The sequence below is a fragment of the Vipera berus genome (genome assembly GCF_964194415.1).
Source record: "Vipera berus genome assembly, chromosome: 3".
NCBI lineage: Eukaryota > Metazoa > Chordata > Lepidosauria > Squamata > Viperidae > Vipera > Vipera berus.
The window spans coordinates 198,436,158-198,452,452 of record NC_138204.1 but is presented as its reverse complement, the minus strand read 5'-3'; the positions used below and the strand labels follow the sequence as shown (position 1 = coordinate 198,452,452).

Sequence of the window (16,295 nt, the reverse complement as noted above, 5' to 3'; positions counted from 1 at the left end):
GTGTGTGTGTGCGTGCATGCAGGCATATAGATATATATTTCTGTTCAATCATGACCAATTCTTTGAGACTGCCTGGGCAAATCTCTGCTGTTTTCTTAGCAATGTTTTTTCAGAAGTGGTTTGCCAATGCCTCCTTTTCTAGAGAAAGTGATGGATCAAGGTCACTAAGCTGGCTTTGTGCCCAAGGTATTAGGCCTCCTGGGTTTTGCCTGATGCTTCAATCACTATCTTAAATTGGCTCTTGTGGATGTCATGCTTACGGAAATAACTCTAGAACTGACCATCTTCTAAACTGTTGAGTTACAACATGCAATTAAATAAATAGGTATGCTTTTTTTTAGTTACTTAAAAAGATGAGTCATATACTGTATAAATCTTTGACCCTTGTGCCTCCCCTTTGCAAAGATGGTCTAAAGAGGATGATTTTGGTTTGGCTTTACTGGCTCAGATCAACTATGTTTATATTTTACAGGGGTGTATAAAAGTCAAGAAGCCCGATTAATGCTCCATATATATCTCATTAAAGCCCCATACCATACTTCTGTGGACAAACTGAAAGACGACAAATGGGCAATGGATGGCTTTGTGAGTACTGTATACTTCTGGCAAAATCCAATGTCTTAATATAAAATGATGACTTGTGCATGAGACCAGAAAGAAGTCACTTTTTAAAAAAATGAAAGTTTAATTAGGAATGTTGAAAAATAGGCTTACACAGGCACTTGCGGACAAGACAAGAACAAATGTTGGTATTATAGGGTAGTGGCATTCTTAAAGGTCATGAGAAATGTCATTGATTGGATTCAAAGGTAGACCAGCACATGCAGGCGAAAAAAAATTAGCACACATTATGGATGACTATTTTCTTTCTTGCCAATATATTTGCATTAGAAAATCGTGTTCTTGCATATCCATAGAATAGATACGCATAGAAAGGGTATACTAAGTTGCATTTCTGAGTCATGGTATACCTGCTTTATACTTACCAAGTCTATCTTACAGTATGCAGCACAAGATTGATTAATAAGGAAAGATGCAACACAAGATGATCAAAGGCCTGGAGATTAAAACATATGAAGAACAGCTGCAGGACTTGGGTTTGACTAGTCTAAAAAAAAGAAGAAATAGGGGTGACATGATAGCAGTATTCCAGTATTTAAGGGGCTGCCACAAAGAGGAGAGCATCAAATCATTCTCCAAAGCACCAGATGGCAGGACAAGAAACAATGGTTGGAAACTGACCAAAGAGAGAAGCAAGCTGGAATTAAGGAGAAACTTTCTAACAGTGAGGACAATTAACCAGTGGAACAGTTTGCCTTCAGAAATTGTGGGCGCTCCATCACTGGAGATTTTTAAGAAGAGACCAGACAGTCACTTGTCTGAAATGGTACAGGTTCTCCTGCTTGGTTCCTTCCAGCTTCTATTCTGTTCTTTTTGAAACATTACAATTAGAAAATGGGAATAATACCCTAGATTTTCTTTCAAGCAACTATGTCCACATCAGCCAATGCAGTACTTTATCAGTGGTTAGTACTTTGCAAAATAGAAACCCAGAAATGTGTGTTTGTTTCTCTAGCAAAATATACTATTACTTTCCAAATTGATTATAATGCTAACTTTGTAGTACTTAACAGTAGTAGTGTAAATAGATTACATTTTATGTGATCATGTAGAAACCTTACATTTCTTTAAGCTTTGTAGTTGACAAAACATCAACATGCAGTGTTATTTATAACTACATAGTAGTGCAATACATATTAATAGATTAGAGCAACAATATTGCAAAGATAAACTAAAGTCTGATGTGATAAATTTTCTATTGGTAACCTAATTCAAAATATATTGGTTAAACTAAGCACTGAATTTCAATGACAAATGCCTGGGGACACAGATTCTCATCTTTGCAGATTTTCTAAAGACTGCAAGAATTGACACCATAAGGCCTTCCTAAAGGGAGAAGCAATACAGAAGAAAAACGCTAGAACAATATATTTCTGACTGGAGGGATATCTTAAATAAAATCAAAACTAGATTTTATTTATGGTCAGACCAAACAGGAATCTTAAAACATTGTTAACAGTCTAGGTGGCAATAGCTATCTGAACTGACTGTTCCAGATAAAAATTGGCTAGTACTTAGAAAAGAAACACCAAGGAATATCAGGAAAAGTTAATAGTAATGACAATCACATCCATATTGCCTTTAAAGTTGTCATGAATCAAACTCAACTAAAAATAGTCTTTGCTACTACAGAAATGTAAGATTAATTATGAGATGTTGAAGTTAGCTATTTTGTAAGCATAAAAAGAGACAGATGAAAATCTTTTCTCTAATTGCTTTATACATGGTTTTAAATACTAATACAATTATAGGACATTTAAGGCTCGTCCCAGCTTCTGCCAACCTAGCAGTTCGAAAGCACGTAAAAATGCAAGTAGAAAAATAGGGACCACTCCGGTGGGAAGGTAACAGCGTTCCGTGCGCCTTTGGCGTCTAGTCATGCCGGCCACATGACCACGGAGACGTCCTCGGACAAGCGCTGGCTCTTCGGCTTTGAAACGGAGATGAGCACCGGCCCCTAGAGTCGGAAACGACTAGCACGCATGTGCGGGGGAACCTTTACCTTTTTAAGGGAAGATAACAAGCAAAAATTTTAAAAGTTCCCTGGCTCAATTACCAATAAGAATAGTGGATCTTTCCTTTTTCCCCCATATTCTTCATATGTATGTTCTAGATCTTTATGTACTATTTCCCTATTTTTCTCTTTCCTTTTTTATTCTGTTTTTAATTTTTTGAGTATCTTTTAAAATAAAATAAGTAAATACTTCCAGATCATCATGGACATAATCTATCAATGTGTATGCCTAGGGGTTGACAATGACTTGATGACACATAATCAACTGATCACTTCCAGATCAAAGGAATCTAATATCATTAACAATAACAAAATGTACAAGTAGCTGAATGAATTAAGTGATTTTTTTCCAGATTGAATCTAATAAGCTTCTCATGTTATTACTGTGAATATGCACATCCATATTTATTTTACATATCCTTTTTTATTATTCTACATAGGTTTCCGCAGAACCTGATGGTGCAACTTATGTTTTTCAAGGATTTATTCAGGGTAAAGATTATGGTCAGTTTGGACTTCAAAGATTAGGTAAGCTGATGCTTTTAATTTAGACATAGTCAGTCATTTGAAATCAACAAAGATGGGCCAATGGAGTCTTCCTACAATTACTGCTTCAGATAAAAACTTGTTCCAATTCTGTAAGGCAGTCTACATGTATATATATTTTACTTAATATGGAGATGTTTAGAGATTGAGAAGAGTGACAGTACATCCCTTGCTTCAATAATTGACTCCATTTGAATTATGAATGACCTTTTTTTGATAGACTTATTGATACTATTTCAAGAAAAGCTAATTCCAGTCATACTGTCAGAATCCATTTATATCACATTAATAAATGTATGTTTAAAACATTATTCCACCCCCATGGATTCTGCCATCTCCCGAGGAAGCAGGAGCGCATGTGGATTCAGCCTGCCTTAGGTTGTTTCAAAGACCAAGGGAAACCTTTTGAACTGGGGGAACAAAAGGGAGGGTTAGAGAAGAAGGCATCTGGCCTGTGTCTCCATTTGAATCTGTAAAGAAAGAAGGCAATAACCATAAAGATTCGAAGTTATTTTTTTTCTCATGAAAGGGATGACACAAAGTAAAATGATGGGGGCTGACCAAATGGGGTTGAGGGAAGGGGGGTTGAACCAGGAACCCTTTATAAAGTTTCAATTTGTAAAACAACACTAAGTCCTGTCTTGTATTTCCACAACCAAGCATGTCCTAGTACAAATTCCTTTTGGACTAGAACTGACTCCAAGAGTTTTTGTTTTCCTAAGACGTGGATTGGGGTGGGTCCTGACACATACACTGGAACCTGAAAGTATCTACGTATGACACTTTTTCCCATAGCCAAAGTGCACTAAATTAATTTTAAGTTTAGACTCCAAAATATTTTGAAAGAGGGATGGTGTTGTCATCAAAAGTACATTAGAAAATACATGATCTGGGGTAATTCACAGTCAACTCAAGATTTCATCAAAATAAAAGAAATGTGCATTGTAATGTCATAATATCAAGTCAGTTAGTATGTGCCTAAAGCAGTTGAGTTTATATGGTGATGTTAAAATGCATATTTGTTACTTGCCCCATTGCCAATCCTATGTTCACCCTTGATGGGCAACCTAGTTGGATTAGATAATGGTCAGTTATCTGTATTTAACCAAAGGTCAGCTGATGAGAATCTATTTCCGGCATTGTCATCATCAGATACACTGAGACTATAAACTATGAATAGTCTCAAATATTAGTTGAATGTATAATTCAGTAAGGTATTTTATTTCATCATAATTACGTACAATGGAAATTTTTCATTATTCATTTTGCAAGCTTGTTGAAATGTTATACTTATTTCTGTACTTAAGAGGCTCAATTATAACTTTGCTATTCAATATTACACTAGACATCTTCTTCCTTCCAAATTCTTGTAGAAAGTTTGTGCTCAAGGGAAGGACCATTTGTGTGTATGTGTGTTTGAGAGAGAGAGAGAAAGAAAGAGAGAAAGAGAGAGAGAGAGAGAGAGAGAGATGCTAAATGGATATAAACAGGTGAAATTGCTTTCCCTTTCCCTCCAAGGAGGAAAAAAGAAAACTATTTTAGTATGATATAGTGTATCTGTATCTGATTCAGCACCTACAAACATAAATGGTAAAGTCTAGGTGCTTATCCAAACATAATGTTTTTTATTAGCCTTTTTAAGGAGAACTCTGGGAGCAATTTTAAAATTTATATGATGCATTTTGCTCTACGTGCCTGTCTGCTTACCTTTTATTCCAAATTCCTAAGTACTAATAAAATATAATTACCTGCATCCTTAAGATATAAAAAAACAGGAGAAATTGGGTAAAAGAAAATATTAAGCTGTAATTATTAGAATCAATTTCTGTATAGTGGCACTTTCCCCCCGCCTTCTTAAATGAACACTTGTATTGCTAAGTGCACTTATTCCTCAGGCACTAGAATCCCATTTAGCACAAACTGCATGGTCTTCTAAGAAGAATTTGTTATCTTGGCATCAATCTTCCCTGCCGTTCTGCGTGAGCATTTTTAAGTGTTACCCAGCCCACTTTATAACAGATTTGAAAAGCAAACAGGATCTGCATCTATATTGTTTATTTTTGCCTAGGATTTTGCCTGTGTTTGCCTTGATTGGTCCATAACTGACTTCACTATGGAATTCTCCTGCTCAGAGGAGACCTGCACCTTAGGAGTCCTCCTAAATTCACAGTTCCCGCTCTAGGAGCAGATAATATCTGTGGTCAGGAACCCTTTGTACAATTACAACTTGTCTGCTAGTTGCAATGATTGTGGGATTGGAGAGTTCCTCTTACACTTGTCTGCCAACTGTAGTGATTTGGACTGGGACGTCCTCCTCACAGATACCTCGTCACCTTCTGTTTGGATTACTGTAATCCAATGTGGGGACAGTCCTAACAAGCATTTGGCAGTACAACTAACTGCAGCAGAATGGGCAGTGATGGATGCATACTTGGATGACCCCACTGCTTTGGGAGCTGCATTAGTCACCAGTTGATCACTACATGCAATTAAAGCTGTTGGTTAATAATACCTTTAATACATTATACGGCTTTAAATCCAAATCACCAACCATAAATCACAAATCACCAATATTTGTTTCCCCATTTAAGCAGCTTCCTTATCTGATTGGGAAACTTTCTCTTATCTGTTCGAGAATGTCATCTGATGAAAGCTAGGAAAAGGGTATTTTTAAATGGCATTCCTATGCTTTGAAACTCTCTCATTCCTTTCTGAGTTTCATGAAAGCAGTTAAACCTGGTATTTCCATTTAGCCCAGGAGGAAGGCATTTTCTGAATGCAGGAGACACTGGTGGATGTATGAGCCATGATTTTTCCCCCCTTTGCTCCTTGTAAGTTTGTTGGGATTTTTTTTTATTCTTTCTGGCTGTGTATATTCATTTTTGGAAGTGTTCTTTTTATGATGTTTTTTTAAAGGTTAGTCTTCCAGAGATAGCATAAAGCATGTAAGTAAATGAATTAACAAATGGTCAGACACTCAACATGGTAGAAGACAGAAATTCCTTGGAAGACAGAAATAGAAACTCTGAAGTTGTAAAATTGTGAAGACGTTTGTAAGGACAAAGAATGCATGAACTCATTGGGTTTCATTTAATTGCCCTTCCAGGGAAAGAAAGCATGTGGAATTATTCACACTTTTGAAGGACCTTTTACTTGAACAGGGTGGAAGAAAGAGATTTTTACAGAGAGAAATGCAAGAAAGACACTTTAATCATAACTTAGGCAAGGTTGTTATCTAGCCAGTTGTGTTTAATTTGTGCAAACTAGTAATTAACCAATTTCTGTCCTGCAAGGCATAATTCTGGGGCCTGGCAAGGATAGTCAGTATAGAGCAGGTGTGTCAAACTGCTGGCCCATGGGCCGGACACATTACCAGGAAACCATGCCCACCTCATTGCCGGCAATGGGGAAAAAGCTCTGCTATGTTGCACAATGTAATGTGATGTCGCAAGTTTGACATGTCTGGTATAGAGGATGATTGCACAACTAAAGTGCATATTTCATATCAGAAAGAGGCAGGGCTTTGATTGTATAGTCACATCCAGAAATTTGACTTTTTGACCTCCCTGATGTTAATTATATAAGTATATACTCATTTCAAACAGCCTGCATGCTCCATCTCCTGCGTATCTTCTCTTTCTTACAGGAGAATGATACCTTGTTATGGAAGCTGTTCAACTGGGAATAATTACACTTTTAGTAAATTGCAAAAAAACATGTTCTTATAAGTATGGAACCAGGAATAAATTAATCACTGAAGCCAGTTTCTTGCACCTGGCATTGGGCATGGTAAACTCACCCAGTAGAAGCAGATGAATAATTGTCTTCATAACCTTTTCCCCCTAATTTAGATAATACCCCTGGACATAAATATGACTTGGTGTAATCTCAGTACTATTGCAACCTACTTGGGTGGAAAGAAACCAAATATTGTGTTTCTCATATATATATTTCACGGGTACAGGTATGTAGGTCTTGGCCAAGACCTACACACACACACACACACACACACACACACACACACAAACAAACACAATGTATGGTGTGTTTGTGTGTGTGTATATGTATACATGTGTGTGTGTATATGTATACACATACATACACACATACTGCTCAAAAAATAAAGGGAACACTTAAATAACACAATGTACTGTATTTAATAGTAGGATGTCTTATCTTGTGTTCCCTTTATTTTTTGAGCAGTATATATATGGAATGCATATGTTTCCATGACAGTAGTAACAGAAATAATATTTCTGTTTTGTTTTGTTTTGTTTCACCAGGACTTAATATGTCTAAAGGATCAAATTCATTAAATCAATCACATGGTACAAACAGCAGTTCTGTGGCCATTGCTATTCTCGTGCCTTTTTTTGCCCTTATTTTAGCAGGCTTTGGATTTTACCTTTATAAACAAAGGTAGGTGGAATATATATCTATTTTGTATGCATAATTATATGATTTTGATGTGGAAAATATTATTGCATGTAGGTCTTCTTAGAAATCCCCACATTTCTACAAATTAAAGTGTCTTGGATAAATAGTAATTATAAAAATTATGATTTTTACTTGTAACCATCATTGTTTGCTGTCTTTTATAAAAGAAAATAGTATCATCTGAACAAATCAGAGATTAATATTCTAAAATTCTCCCATTGCACCTCATGCCTAGGGTTACATACTTTAATAATCATGTTCTCCACCAACTCAAAAAGGCCATCATTATTTGCATTATTTATCTTCAGAATTGTTCAGGAGTTTTTTTGGTGGTCACTGATTATAGAATCTAAGTTGTCTGGAGAATGTAGGAGGTTTTTTGACCTAATGGAATCCTGTTAGGTTCAACCAGTCTTCTAATCTATCAATCTATCTATATTTCTAAATATCAATTCAGGAAAACTATCAATTTGCATTAAAAATAATATATAATTAAATCAAAATTTACATTGCATATAAGAAACACAGAAGAATCCAGAAACTTCATACATCCTGAAAGTTATTTATGATGTACCTCTCCGTTTTCAGGTGCTGATTAAAAATATATATAAAAGTAAGGGAGAAAAAACTCTTATATTTCAAATTGTTCTGACTGAAAAGCAAATTGTCATTAGCACAGCAATCGTGAAATAACAATGCTCATCCTAGATAACCTAGGATGATAATAACTTACATCAATAGGATGATGAGTCACAATCCTAGTTATGTGTGCATAGCAATCTCATCTTGTTCAGGTCATACTGTCAGAGGAATTTCTTTAGGATATGGGTACTATCTAAATTGTATCACAACTATTTCTGATAACTCCAATTTATGCAACTGTCCCATCAAGAGCCACAAGACTTTCCCAGGAAGCATAGAATAGAATTTCAGGTCAGAGTTAGTTTTTTCTCTGTTCTGAAGAGTGAAAGTGCCTAGTTGTTCCATCACTAGTTTAGCTCTAGACATTACCACCACCACTTCTTTCTTCAGAATGACCCTTGAACTGCCATTGCTCTTCCCCATAGTTATGCCTTCATTTCTGATTGCTTCTTTCCCCAAAGATCTCAGTATAAAATGGTTCTGAAATAAATCTGCTTTACATGGAAGTAGAACAAGGAACATTGGGCACCTTTCCAATGCCAACTGAAGCCATATCTTTGAGTGGCAATGGAAGCCAATCTCTTCTCAGATCTTTACAATGCTTTAGCATTGATATTTGTCATGATATCATAATTGGATGGGAACTAGAAATATTGTTTTCCTTTTCTGGAATTAGAATGTCTTCTAGTGTGACCTGTCTTTCCCAGCACACTTACTTTTTGACTGTTAAGTTTTAAGTTTTATTTAAAACTTAAATAACTCTAGCAGGAACCAGCTAGAAAACACTCTGCTTGATGAGAAAAGTCCACTCTAAAAGTTTACTGTCTCTTTTCCTATTAATGGGAACACATTTGAAAAGTAAAAAAGAACATCTAAAGGGTGTTGACTAGTCTGTACTATGATGCACTGAACTATTTATCCTTTGTGCATCTTATTACTTTCTTCATAATAAATTAAAATCACTTATGAAAAGTATTCCATCTATATTAACTTCCTTTTACAACTGTCATAGATGCTTCATAGATAAGGCCATTGTTTTACATTATACCTTTACTTTCAGTTGTTTGGAATTGCTGTAAATTACTGCCCTTTAGAGAGAAGCAACATATTGAAATGTCTTGATGCCTTGGAACCGTGCAGTAATAATGGCTTTGCTGTGTACTTCACATATTGCCTATATTTCGTTTTTGACATGTACAGTTTCGTGAATTGTATTCCTATATAATTTATCTTACATCAGCCATAAGTGCCATGAACAATTTTATTACAGACAGCTGTTGCATAGCCATCATTGGCAATTCAGCTCTAGGTTCAGCTCTTGCTGTCATTACAAACTTTTGTCCAACTGTTCTTACCTAGGAGATAGTTGTTCATAATCTTCTTCCAGTTCATTTAAAATCTTGGGTTTTTGTGAACATTTTAGTCCTATCAGATATGAGTAATGAGGTAGGCTAATGTTTATAAATGTAAGCTTCCACATGGAAATGTGCACATCTATAACTTAAAATAATGAAGCTATAGTGGCTCAGTAATTAGAATGCAGTATTGCAGGCTAACTTTACCCACTGCCAGTAGTTCGATCCCAACCAGCTCAAGGTTGACTCTCCATTCTTCCAAGGTCGGTAAAAGAGGACCCAGATTATTGTAAACCACTCAGAGAGTGCTGTAAAATACTGTGGAGCTGTATAGAAGTCTACGTTCTATTGCTATAATGTTATTTTCATACTGCAGCAAAATGAATAAAATCCAAAGTTATTCTGTGCTTTTCAACTGACACCCCAGAATTATCTAACAAGCTCTTTCTACCATCACCAAATGTAATAATGTAAGGCTTTAGAGAACTGGAACAATCTTTATTGTATTGTTGTATGTTGCCCAGAGTCATTCTCCATGAGAAATTTGATTAATAAATTAAAAAAAAAATCCTGAAGTCCAGCATCTCAGGTACAGCTTTGACCAATACATTTGCTAAGAACCCTTCCTCTAAGCTGTATGACTGTGCTAGGCAAGTTACTAGACATTCGGTATAGTCGTCCAGTCTGCATGTCATAACTTATAGGTAATATAAAAGAGAAAATCCTGAAGCTTTAGTTTAACCGTGTCTGACTTTCCTTCAGCTTAGTCATATCAGATAAGGGATCAAGTAGAAACTTTGCTTTAAGCCTTGGAAGCTTTGCTGAGATGTACCATATGGGCAAGCTCAGAGAAGTACTTTGCTACTGGTGATGCCTGCCCATAAATATGACATCTTTCTAGACTTGGGCAAAAAGTAAGCAAAATTTTCAGCAAACACTACTGTATTAATTGGTTTTTGGTATATCAGAATTGGACTGCTCATGTTGAGTCTTATCCATAAAAACCTTTATAATCTGGATGCAGGATTTTTGAGAGAGACATTTTTTTCATCCCAAAATAAAGATTCATTATTTATATACATTCATTATTTATATATATTCTGTGTAACATTAAATAATTTAATTCATGGATTGATTTAATTTATATTTTCACTGAGTATGTTTGGTCTTTCTCTAGTGTTCTATGTTCTCTAGTGTTGTTCTCCTCTGTGAGAGCTATCAAGATAGTATGCTAGCATGAAAATTTGCTGCCTGCATTTTCAACTCCATTCTGCTATGTGGCAGATGAGAGATTCTGTCTGCAAAAGGAGTGGGGTGAGGATGAAGGCAGGCTAGAAAATGACTTTTTAGGTGCCAGATCATCTGCAATCAATTCTCCAAGGAATAGAGAATTAGCACTAAAGGAGCCATTATCCCTTACTTCTCTTTTCCCATTTTCTTGCCAGCCATGGTAAGAGATACAGAAGATAGCAAAACACTGTCTTCAACACTTCTCTTGGTAGGTTAAGTGGAGTGAAGCAGGACAATGATCTATGGTGGGCAGAAGATGTGCTCCCCCTTTGACATATATAGGGGTGTACTTTTGACACATGTCCACCTGTCTTCCAGAAGGCTGATGGACACATATCAAAAAGTACACCTTTCCAAACCTCTGAATCAGACTCTCTTGTGTATTCTCTGCTAGGGCTGGGTGGATAGGCTTACCCATATCTGTAGTTGATAAGTAAGTGGTGTCTTCTCTATACATGCATGCACAAACACACAACTTTGATCATTTCCTCAAGCCCTGTAGTTTGGGGATCTGCTGCTTGGATCTGCCAGTTGTCACGAAAACTGGGAGGATTGATTGTCTGGCATAACAACAAACCCCAATTCTGCTGTCAAAAAATGGATGGCTGTAAAAACTGTTGATCACAGAGGCTATGCTTGCTTCAGGTGCAGAAAAAGGAGGAAGGCACATATCTAAATTTATCTCTGATGGCAAGGATTGTGTTAGATGAAAGGGAAAGCACCACATTGATACTAGAAAAAGGAAAAAAAAGAGCATTGTAGGTTGATTTCACAATGGGTCAGGGGTGATTGAAAGATGATCTAACCCAGGGGTCTTCAAACTTGGGCCTTTTGTGACTTGAGGACTTCAACTCCCAAATTCCTCAGCCAGTGTGCCAGTGTGCCTGGCTGAGGAATTCTGGGAGTTGAAGTCCACAAGTCATAAAAGGGCCAAGTTTGAAGAGCCCTGATCTAACCCGTTTCTGTTCCTGAAATGTATCTTCCAGTCATGGTTAGAAGCTCCTAAAAAAACATCTTTTCTTGAAGCACATTTCCTTGGAAGCAAGATTATAAAATTCTTTTACTACGGTAGTCCCAAAGGTGCTTTCCCAAAAGATGCAGCAGGGCATCCTTGTTTTTGTTTTGTTTTTGTTTTGTTTGTTTTTTGAAAAAAAAACACATTTCATTTCTCAACCAAGTTCTAAAAAAGGTTCTTGGATGAGAAGCAAAATATTTTCAAAAGGAAAAAAAAGCCAAGAAAAGTCCAATTGCCTTTTGGAAAAGCACCTTTGTGACAACCGTGACCCCGGATGATTGAGAATCTTCACAGACATTTTACTACAGTAATTTTCTGTTCTTATATGCTGATTTATGACTGTAATAATCATTTGATTTGATCTTCTCTTCTTCTGCATTTTGCCACAGAACTGCACCGAAAACCCAGTACACAGGTTGCTCTGTACATGAAAATAACAATGGACAGGCTGCTTTTGAAAACCCCATGTATGACACTAACGCAAAGTCTGTCGAAGGGAAGGCTGTGCGATTTGATCCCAACCTGAACACAGTTTGCACAATGGTATAACATTGCGACGTCCTGACTGCAGTGGTTTGAAGATTGAAATGTGACAAAGTGGATCTATAGTTCACTGGTTTTTAAAAGAAAAAAAGAAAAGAAAAGCACATTTTTCAGGATTTCCTGGATCACCTTCTCCTGAGGATGAGACAGAGACTAGAGTGGGTTTCTTTTTTTTCATAAATATATATTGACTTCATGGTTACTGTGGAGTATTTTACAGAACGTCTGCTGCACTCCATGAGTGCTTATTCACAGTTTATTTGCTTTTTTTAAAAAAGAAGATTATTCTAAAAAAATAATAAAATAATAACATATTTGCATATATTGGAGGAGCATCCACTATCAGTACGTCTGTGCTTTATAAACTGCTAGAGGGACTGGATTTCAACGAACAAATTATATGTGATAGGAATTAAGAGTTATATTTACAGGAGACAGCAAGAGCCTATGGCTTCTCTTTAACAGTCACAGGCAAAATCATCCCATCCCAACAGGTCTTTAATAACATTTTCCTCTCCTATCTTACTCTTCACTAACTATGAAGTCCTGAGATTATGCCATGATCATCAACGTGCTTAAGCTTGCAAACACAACCCATTATTTCTGAGCCACAATGGGAAAATTAAGTGTCCTGGTCTCAGGTTCTTTTAATTCACGAGTTCCATTCCCTGCTCTGTTGTTCTTTTCATGCAAGCATCTTTTCTTTTTCTTAATGTTACCTGTCCTAAGAGGGATCAATTTGTCAGTGATAGAATAAGATTTGAGAAATGCCACAACTGCAATTATCTTGATTGCTGAGATCTATTGCGAAAAGTATATCTTTCACATTGCCCCTCCTTTTCCCAGTAGTTCAATTTTCTCCAGGTGAATAAATGGCAGATTAGAAGAGTAGCAACTCACATCTGGACAATGAAGGTGACTAAGTGGTACATTTCCCATCTCACTCTATCATCCATTTCATCAATTTTATTTCTATGCTGTACTAAATGCTGGAGACAGACATGGTCATCATGATACCATCAGTTTGCAGCTGCAAAAATGTAAGTTTCAGCCCATTTGATGCATTTCTAAAAATTTCCAGGGCTTCCCAATTCTATGACAGGGAACAGCATGATATCCACTAAGTAATATGCCTATGATTTTTTTTTTTCTCCCACAAAAGTTAATGTAAAGACCTACAGGTCTCCATGCATCAGATTGTACACAGATTCCTGGACTAGGGGTTAATCTCTTAGCATTGCACTCTCTTTCTTTATTGGGAAGAAATTTCAGGAGTGCATTTACCCTAATTAAAAGAAATTAATTTCCTCTTTAATTTCCTTACATCTGCATTTCAGGTCTTGGTCAAAAATTATCACCAACTTCTATCGTTTTGTATGATAAAGAATCTGTCCTGAGTTTGCCTGATTCTTGAATGTAACCTATGATTTACACACAAACATGTCCTTTTTTGTCAATTTTAAAATATACATTCTGTGTGAAAGAAGGTAATTTTGGCATTACAATATTACTGTAGTCTCATTATTATACGCTGTGCCAAGAAATAATGGGTTTCAGTAAGTGCACTGAAAGTTGGGCCAAAGCAATGCCACATATTTCTATAGGTACAAAGGGTGCTGCCAGCACAAATATTTTAAATAAATCCTGTATAATCTAGTTCACAACCCCATTAAGCTAAAGTACAATCAATTACAATTGAATGGGTCTGTTTAATTCCAATCAGGAGGTTATTTTCCTATTGTTTTAAGGTTCAACAAATCCTGCTTCATAGTAAGTTTGTTTTCAAATGTACTTTAGAATTTATGTTGTGCAGTTAAACCTTAAATGACACTTGTTCTATGGCAGTATACAGTATAAATTACGGTACAGAAATGAAAACGCTCATTTCTCCAAAATCATACTTCTGTCACCTTTGAGATTCCATTGATCTGTTTCACTCTCATATAAAATAATACAATTTTAGTTTAGATTGGAGATTTATAACTGAATTATCAAAATACAGTTTGAGTAATGTCCATATCATTGTTCATTGTCTTCCTTTGATAGCATGAAATGATTTTGAATTCATCAGTGCTGTACATTAGCTGGTGTGAATTATCTGGAAATATTCTTTTCTCAGATACAAACATCTCTATGGGAATAAAAAATAATTTTTATTAATGTAATAAGAGAGTGCCTATTGCCCCAAAGGATCACAAGTTTCCCATTTCCATCCTTCAATCTGTATTAAACTGAGAACTGCTGCTTGGATTTCTATCGTGTTTGATGAATTTCTTATAAACCATTTTAAAATGTTTTTGGGAGGGGTTTTTTTGAAAATTACATCCATCTTTCCAGAAACTGTCTTCTACTAAAAGAATGCCATTTTTATGTTTTATACCATCAATTTGTTATTTATTTTGGTTTATTCAAATGATTGCAATAATGATGATTCATTCATTACTGTTAAGGTTAATATTTGAGACCTTGTTTAAAATCTTGTTTCTTCTGCAACTGGCTACTCCTCTTATATTAATGCATACACTTTTGTAAAGAAGTCTATTTTTATGAAAAAAAGAGGATTTGTAAAAGTACGATGTAAATTTTCAGTGCAATGTAAACAAATAAAAATGGATAATTGCTTTTGTAATATGGAGTGCGTTTTATAAAAGATTTAGAACTATAACAGCTGTGGAACTTGGAGTGAAGTCAAATTTGTCAGCCAAGCACTACAAGTTTGTGAGAGATATGGTATTTCCTTGCTATTGTGTGTTTGTGTTTGTGTATTTTGTGTATGTGTGTTTGGGTTGCTTGCTAAATGTAAAAATGCTGTAAAGATTTTAAATTACTTCTAAAAATAGAAAATATTCCAGTTTGTAAACATTGGTTATAGATTATACCATTAAATACAAAGAAGCAATGTAACAGAATGAGAATAAATTTTCAGCCAGTATAAATTACAGTATGTTCATCCCCTAGCTCTAAGTAAAGATCCATTATTGAATTGATTTGAGATCAATAAACTGTTTTTCAAGCTTAGCAAAATGCATGCAGTAGAATAAAGCTGTATTCAGGAATTGTAAAATTAGATCTATACTTCATACAATAACACCTTTTCATGATTTCATTCAAATGAAGTCTAACATTTCATGTGTTATGCTATGGAAGATAATAAGAATGTCATGTTCTTTTAATGCTATGGAAGATAATAGAGCGACATGATGTCCCAGTGGTGAAGTTGCCCACTTGTCATTCGGAAGGTTCAGAGTTCAATCTTAGGCAGCGGCAAATGTTTCTCTAACAGGAAGCAAAGAGAAAATATCTGCTGTGAACTCTCATAGGCATCAGGAAGGGCATCCAGCCAGTAAATGCTCAGTTCCATTCCACCCCAAATTAAAGGATTACAGAATTGTAAAAAGAAAAAAATGCTATGGAAAATAATTAATGAATAATTCCATACATGGAAGCATAGGAAATTTCATGCAGCTTTTCTACTTTCATCTGAATTGGGCGTTATAGATATTTAACCAAAACTTATGACACATCTTTTGTTGATGACATTACAGTTCCTAGCAACCCTGCCAATTTTTCCAGTGGTGGAAAAAATGGAATTGGAAATTGCAATTTGTATGTAAAAAATTCAGTTTACCAAAATGATCAAGATAAAAATTGTTATTTGGATAAATTATTGTTTATACTGCCTAGTTTTTCTGATTATTTAAAATAATTACAACACACACACACACACACACACACACACACACATCAGTGGTGGGATTCAGCCGGTAGCTAATATTTTGTATGTGTGGTACAAAGGTAATGTCTATTGAATGTACTTGATCTGTCACAACAT

The 16,295-nt window shown here is 35.7% G+C and overlaps 1 protein-coding gene across 1 annotated transcript in view; it reads left to right on the top strand.

Annotated features, from left to right (window-relative positions):
- The window catches only part of CSMD3 (CUB and Sushi multiple domains 3), a gene marked incomplete at its 5' end in the record, with an annotated part of 687,334 nt that extends 674,776 nt beyond the window's left edge, over positions 1–12,558 (top strand). Inside the window, 4 exons of the mRNA XM_081322366.1 lie at positions 473–585; positions 3,076–3,163; positions 7,465–7,600; positions 12,310–12,558. Coding sequence (XP_081178492.1) covers positions 473–585; positions 3,076–3,163; positions 7,465–7,600; positions 12,310–12,469 — 497 coding nt within the window. The 3' untranslated portion in view covers positions 12,470–12,558. The remainder of the gene's footprint in view (positions 1–472; positions 586–3,075; positions 3,164–7,464; positions 7,601–12,309) is intronic.
- Positions 12,559–16,295: the final 3,737 nt, after the last annotated feature.